The sequence below is a fragment of the Acanthisitta chloris genome, unplaced genomic scaffold (genome assembly GCF_000695815.1).
Source record: "Acanthisitta chloris isolate BGI_N310 unplaced genomic scaffold, ASM69581v1 scaffold10059, whole genome shotgun sequence".
Lineage (NCBI taxonomy): Eukaryota > Metazoa > Chordata > Aves > Passeriformes > Acanthisittidae > Acanthisitta > Acanthisitta chloris.
The window spans coordinates 1401-9310 of record NW_008693082.1 but is presented as its reverse complement, the minus strand read 5'-3'; the positions used below and the strand labels follow the sequence as shown (position 1 = coordinate 9310).

The 7910-nt window shown below is 40.1% G+C and overlaps 1 protein-coding gene across 1 annotated transcript; it reads right to left on the bottom strand.

The window, feature by feature from the left end:
- Positions 1 to 483: 483 nt before the first annotated feature.
- CDO1 (cysteine dioxygenase type 1) lies at positions 484 to 7683 on the bottom strand (the record flags this gene model as incomplete). The annotated part of the gene is made up of 4 exons (XM_009082938.1): positions 484 to 775; positions 2928 to 3097; positions 5540 to 5697; positions 7606 to 7683. Coding segments are annotated over 4 exons (436 nt in total), but the record flags the coding sequence as incomplete, so codon positions are not given.
- Between the last annotated feature and the right edge of the window lie 227 nt (positions 7684 to 7910).

Genomic DNA, 7910 nt, shown 5'->3' with positions numbered 1-7910 from the left:
GAAATCTGTGCACAAATCCAGTTTTATTTCAGTTTTCTTCTTCATTACCTATACAGAATACCTTGGGAACTGGACATTAGCTGAATTAAGTATGATTAGTCTTCTTAAAAACCCAACTCTCTGTGCAATCAGTTTGAAAATCATTGTACATGAAGCTTTTCCTTGCTCCTAATTGAAACAAGATCTGACAAATGAAATTGTAAAAAATAAAAAGTAAAAAATGCACAAAACTATCAAGATGGCCTAGAGCATTAAAACATAAAGGACTTAATTAAGGAAAAAATCCCCAAGTTGCTAAAGCTGCTGTTAGATGTATCTAGTGTACTACCCACACGTACAAGTGACTGGAAGCTTAGAAGTTTATATAGTTACTAATTACATTGAGAGCATACATACACATAGGCCTATTGAGAAGTATCAGATGATATTTGAAAATGCTATTTCAGATATTCTCAGTGTGATATCAAAAGTGAGGTTACAAAGAGGCTAGAATTAGAACACAAACTACTTAATTCTGACAGAAGCCTAAGAAAAGGCATTTAACTTCTGAAGTAGTTTATGGCACTAGTTAGCTTAGTGTCCCATAATTGGCATTCACTCAAGGAAACTCTGGGTGGCCTGGAAGCTGCCCTAGTGTACACCTATGTGCAAGGTATCAAAACATGGCTGTCAACATTAGCCATGCAAGTCTTCTCCCCATGGTTAAACATTCAGCAGGTCTTATGTAAATGCATGCTGGTGCTTCTCAGTTGTTCTCCTGTGGCACTGCTGTCGCCTAAAAGGAAAGAGAAGAGGTTGCCGTTTTAAGGAAAGATGCAGTCACCACCTATTTCATGGTCTCAGCAGGGGCCTTTGTTCCCAGAATAGCTCAGCACCTTAAAATACTTAGTGCATTTATTTTCAGTGCTCTTTGCCACTACTGTCACTACTCTTGTCGAAAGTACTAAACACCTGTAAAAATCACCCTGTCTAGTGGCTCTGTGCGACCACAAGTAAGCCCACAACAGAAGGGACAGCAGAGGGGTGCTCGCTTCTTCAGACTGTCTTCTCTGCCTGACGGTATGCTCTAATTCATTTGACCAGAAAATGATTCAACGTCCAGCTGGGAAGACAGGCTGCAAAATTTTTATGCCTCCACCATCAAAATTCCTGGCAGTAGGTACTGATATGCCATGACACCCAAGACAATATCAGTTTTCTTTCCCTCACTGAGCTTTCGTATCTATATTCTCATGCTTTGCACCTGAACTGTGCATGGAAGCCATAGGCAAGTCCTTTGACACACATACTATTTTTATTACTAGGCCTGTATAGCTTATTATGTATTTGTTGGACAGTGAGTTAATCAAGGCCTCATCGTGGCCAGGAGTCACTAAGGATTTACCTGTGTGTTTTACCTGCAAAATAATTAAGACAGAGAGGAAGCATTGCATGTGCTTTAGTTAGGCAGATCTTCTCATAAAAGATACACAATCTTACTTAATGTTACTCTCTCAGTATTTTTAATTTATAGCTGTTTTCCTATGTCCTTTTGTGATCTGGTAAGCAGAAGAAAGTTTGTTTTTCCAGTCAGTTTTCCAGAAACCATCACTGAGACCAGAAGGTTTTTGTAGCATGAAGTCATTTCAGGCAGCTGGATGGCCCAGACTTGATACCACTTTCTTCCTGACTGGATTTCCATTTACAGGAATTCATGAAAGAGACCCAACAATTAAGATTTACCTCTTTCCTGTAAGCCAGATCCAGTTTCCCACAAAAGGTACAAAAGCTGCCAGATAGTTACGGATCAGAGTAGGAAAACAGTCCAAGTTAAAACATCTAGTCTCACTTATGGTCTTATACACTTCATATTCAGTAAAGGCTTAAAACAAAAAGAAAGCAATCAAACACTGAATCCTTGCATGAATTTTGTTCAATATTGTCCCATGGTAATTACATTACTGCATTATAAATTTGAGTTTACTTTCTCAAGGACCTTTCAAACTCAGCAAGGTGATAGATAATGTGACAGGCTTCAAAGAAATACTTTATATGGTAATTGTTAGCTGTATAAAACTTTTAATGGATCTTACTAAGGACCCACTCTAGTAAACTCCTGAACCCTGAATTTCTGGCTTCAATGGAAGTTGAAAGTGTTCAGCACCTAACAAAACCAAAGTCTTTGAATCTTTGTGGCTGAATGAGTCTTTTCTCCATGTAAAGGTAGTTATGTTTCTCAATGCATAGAATAGTGCTGAAAGGAGCCCTACTAACCTCTCCCAGATGTCCTAGCTTGGTCCCCCCCAAACTGATGTTAACATTTCTTTCCTATCCAAATAAAATCTCATGCCGTTGCTCAAGAATGCAGACCACAGACAACCAGCCTACTCTCACTCTCAGAGCAAGTCACACTGTGTGAAAATTGTGATTTAAAAGAATTCAGTTTAATAAAGAATTCTGTACTTTAAGGTAAGCTACAAGGTTTTAAACCTCTGACCTTAAATGTCATTCTTTTTGGCAGAACAGTTTAAGCAGGAAATGTTACATGTGACTAAAGCTGGCCAAAATAATGTAGCTGCTTCACAGTTTTCCCTTCACTAGCTTACATTTACCATCCTTTGATGCCTGAAGAAGCTTAGCTAGTAGTAAACTTCTCACCAATCCTCCTCTCTCCTCAGAACTGATCTGATCATGAAGGGGAGGCAAGCTATAAAGCATGGAACTCCACACAAGGGAAGTGCAAATCAACAAATCAAGTCATACTTAGAAACAAGTTTTATGCTGGTCCTAGATGGGGATACCCCAGGAAAGGCAGGGCTGCTGGACCTCCTGCCTGTCCTGGGGCACCAGCACTCTGCCCTGTGCAGGCACATGGGCAGGCCCTTGCTCCCATCCCTGCAGGGGTTCAGAGCCAGGGCCAGGTGCAGAGCATGTTACCGCATACTTACGCAGGAAGTCCTTTCCCCATACTGGCTGTAGAAGGTCATCGTGACTTTGTGCTTGTGTCCAGTCCTCTGATCAAAGGTGTTACAAGTGTCAAAGGGTGGGCTGTACAAATGCAGGCTAACAGCAGTCTCTGTGTGGCTTATGTTCTCCACACGGTGCAGGCCAATGGAATCTACACCAGCGAGGGCATGAAACAAAAAGTTGTGTTAGCAGGAAGGTTTAATGAGATGTCAGTTGCCTCAAAAATTGCTTTCTGAACTGAAACTCATGAGCAAGCCAATTAGGCATGCCTGCACTTCTGTGGGCAACAAGTAATCAGTACTGGGAATCTGTCTGCTGTTCTCTAGCACAGATTCCTAAATACACTGGTGATTAAAAATGCATTACTCCCTTCCACAACAACTTCTGGATTATCCACCATAGGATAAAGGCCAATAGAAATCCCAAGAAACTTAAGGAAGACGATACTGTCAGTAATTTGCTAGCTCTCATCCCCAAAGGTCTTCAAGTTAATTTACTTTCCCGGGAGGGCTTTTGCTATAGATGCTCCAGGAGCAGAAAGGTTTGTGTTTCTAAAAATTAGGAAGACATTTAATGGAGACCAGTCACATTAAAAATCAGCTACACGCATCTGGGGAATGGACTTATGGACAGAGATATAGTTGTCTTCTACTGCAGGCATCTGTTTCCTAATTAACCCTTCCAGTTAATTAGTTTGGAGAACAAGCTTTTAATTCGTTTGCTCTTTTGACTAAGATGACAAATTAGCAGTGACTGGAATACTTCCAACTGTAACTGAATAGTAAGCATTACTGAAGACAGTGAAACAAGTCACTATGCTGTATGGTCACTGATGAAGTAATGGCACTCTCTGCACTTGTGAAGTAGAAATCAAGCTATTACATAAAAATATAAAGTATGAACAATCACATCCATGAAACAAATCATGTGCATTCTACACTAATGGGGAACTCTTGAGTTACTTAAAAGAAACCTTGAGTTTAAGTTTATGACCCTGCTGTAAAAACAACTCAGGCCTTTGTACTTGAAAGTGTTATATAATACCTGGACCTGTATTATGCAACATAGCCATGATACCCTGACAGTCATGAATACACTCTTAACCCTGATACAATTTAAAGTGTAAGCCCCAAGTGTCATTAACATACTTTATCTAAATAGAGGATGTAGAGGGGGGAAAAAAAGTCCTAAATCTGTGCTCATCTAATGGGGAACTCAAACACTTTAGTGAGTTCTAACCCTAAAGTACAGGAGCAACCAAGAAACATGCAATAGGAACACGAAGGTCACTTAGTATTGAAGTAGTTACGGCAATCAATACGTTGCCAGTGCTTTCCTTTTATTGTTTAATGTGTTACTTTTAAATCATCTGTTTTGAAATGTGGCAGAGATCCAAACTGCCTCAGAGAACTGGATACCAAATTTGTTTAGAACAACCAAGGAAGATTTGGATCAGATGCACACAGGGTGCAATCATTTGCATGGAAAAGAACTGCATAGGTAGGAAAGCCTGACAGTCTGACAACCTGCATCCCTGGCGTGGAAGCATCAGCATATGTGCCAAGCTCCTGCTTGCGTTTCCTGCCCTATTAGTTTTGCGTTTTTACTTAACATGGCATACCTTCAACAGAGGGTTGCAGAACACTAGTCTTTTTTCCCTAATGCCCTCACCCTAGCTAAGCCCATAACCCACCATGAGGCTCCCCTCAATGGCCAAATCCCCAAGCTCAGCCCCACATTGTATGTCCTCCAGTATTTAACCCATAAGTCAGATGACCCCCTCCTCTGATGTTTCGCCTTTGCCCTGTCAAACTCGCTGCTGTTCAGCATGACGTGCAGTATCTTTCATAACATCAGAATACATTACACCCAGATGGCCACTCCAGGATGGTCTCCAGCATAGCACAAGGTGGTAGTAGTTACAGGTAGTTGTGATAGCATGGATTTAGGTACCTAGGAAACCTTACTGGTGGAGACTTAGTAATTCTCAACATTGGTTTAATAAGGCAAATTTTTTGCAGATTGGGCATTTTAATTCTGCTGACACCGCACTTCAGCTCTACAGTCTTGTGCTGATTTGGACAATAAGTAGCACTGAGGACTGGGGCCTCTGCTCCTGTCTGGTCAATTTATTTCATAGACAGCTTTTACATTTTTGACATAGGTTTTCCCAGAATAAGCAAAAGGATTATTTCTTGGAAAAAACCTGAAGTGATTAAGCTATCCAAACTTTGGTTCCCTTATTTCTTACATACTGCTATTCAAGGTCTATGCTTACAAGCAACTTCAGATAGTCATTAGGGACACAATGCTGAAGGCTGCATGGTCTAGAGGAGATACCCAGTGCATTAAAGTATCAAGCAATTGCTGCAATGTCTTAAGGGTGAGTTAAAAGAACATTTTTGTTGTTCTTGTTTGTTTTACTGAATCTAAATACAGGTTTGTGCAGAATCTAGAAAGTCATTTTCTTGAACTGTGCATAAAGCCATTAGTAGTATACTGTTAAAGGTAAGAGGCTTGAGAGCAGATGAACTCTTCTGTTAGGAATAAGACTAATGGATAGGTAGTTGTCAAAATAAGCTTAATAGCTTACCATTAATGTAGGCACATTGATTTTCCCTCAAAACTCGTTCTGATTTCTTAGTCATTTCACCATTCCCTTTTTTCCCAGGCCATTCAAACAGAGTCTCCTTTAGATTTCCCTGGAGGATCTTCATAAAGCAGTGTGAGTCAGTGTGATCATGGATGCTGCTATATATGTAAAAAGAATAACCGAACTCAGTGCGATACTCATCTATAATTCCAGTACAGCAAGCAGCACAGATGGCATAGCATATTTTATCTGGACATAGCCTCAGAATGACATTCCATTGCACAGGGGTCACACATTAAGGTATGCCTACTTAAAACTGATGCTTTATAAATTTATTGAGATAAGCTTACATACCGCGGGACTCGGGGAAGGGTCAGATGCTGATCAACCCATGACTTTGACACAGGGAAATACAAAGAAAGTCTGGACAGAAAATTTCAGAACACAAAAACTCTTCTGGGTCAAGAAACAAATGCTTCCACCATGATCCCAGGCAGAGGCTGGTATAAACTTGCAAGTATACCTGATATTTGCAGATCCACCATGCTCGCTCCCAAGACATGGAAAATCAAGCTAATTCTGCTTAATTTCTATGGTCCTTTTAATGCTGGGGTGCACAGGCATTGTTGAAGAAAACAATTGCTGTGCCTCTCACTCTGATATACTAAGTACAACCAGCTACAGTAATCTGTTAATTTCATTGGCAAGACATGAAAAAACAACAGGATATGATATGATTTGCTTGCTTTCTTGATCTGTTTTCTTACTCTCAAGTATGTTTAAATTGCTACATTTGGTGACTACATAAGAGCTAGATATGTAGTTCAGTTTTGATTAAATTTTTTTTTTTAAATACGAGACTAACTGTTATAGAAGCCAATGGGATTAGGACAAAGGAACAGCCCTCCACTCATCAGGGGCAAAGGAGAACTGGGAATTTGACTCTCCTGACAGTACAGTGCTATTAAGTTTCAATCCAAAAATTTACTACTTGTACATTACTGTTTTCAGTAAACAAAAATCAAGACTTCTTACAAACTGAGATTCCAAGAGAGCAGAGCTTGTTTCAGACACAGAACAGTTCACAAATACCACATTGTCCTGCTCCTTCCATAACCCTTGAGAAAATCAGAACCTGTTCATGTAGGAAGCAAAAAACAACTTGTGGCCTCAGTCTAGCTCTAGCAAATGCTCATCCAACTCAAACACAGTTTCACATAAATTGCAGGTTTTGTGGGAATAGCCTGGAAGGAGTAGAGGTGGTGGTCTTGGCGCCTATATCCCTCAAAGTATAACATCGTGGCATCCCCTAAAGCATACCATAAATCTTCAGCTGAAACAAGCAAAAAATTTGTTCCAACATCTCCTTTGGTTTTCTATTTATGTGTAAGAATAATCAGTCAAAACCTGCAAATTTTGTTATTCCATATTTTGCTTCAGCTAACACTTTGTGAAAGACCCTCCAAGAGACAGATCCTGTCTTCATGTCACGTAGGACTTCACAACCCAGTATACAGTCTGTGTACACAATTCAAGAGGCCACATGAGCAGTATGGTCCATTTTGAGGGAGGAGATGGGATGCATGAACCTAAACAAAGCCAAGTACTCCTGGAAAGGGGCTCCCTTCTCACCATCTGCGGTCCTAACCCAAATCTACTTTTCTCATCTTGTCACTCAAGAGAACAAAGACTATTTAAACTACACCCAGTCCTCCTTCTACAACTGAGTGCTATATGGGTCTGTTGTATGGGACAGGTTGAATAGGATCTGTTCAACCACTGTATCTCTGGGACTAAAGATTTCCTCTGACAGAAGGGAAGCTTAGCTTTGGTAGAAAACCAGAACATTTTTTAAAGAGTGGTTTTAAAATGGCCATGAGGTACAAACCTGCAGAAGTTACAACAAGTGTTCAAGACTGCTATACCAATAGGAGCTCTGCACTGCTTAGTTTCCAGACACCTTCTGATAGCTCCCATAGGGCTGATTATTCTTCTGTATTTTGTATGGCTGTGAAAGATGCCATGAATTTATATGTTCACTAAAACCATTGTCTCTGGATACGAACCTGCCGTGCCCTTCACCCCAGCACAAGATCATCAAGTTGAACTTTCCATTTCCACTGTCCACAAGATTTCTTGTATACCTGAAACACAAATATTTCTTTGTACTCATTACTGTACTGATATGCCTATAAAAGACAAAATTATACAAACATATTAATGAAAGTTGCAACACGTAACAATCCTTTTTATTTTTCTTGAAAACCATGTTTTACTTAGAAAAATTGCATTTATAACGTGGGGGGATTGTGGTTTTTGGTGGGATTTTTTGAGTGGGGTTTTTAGGTAGGGGATTGTAAGAGATTTTTCT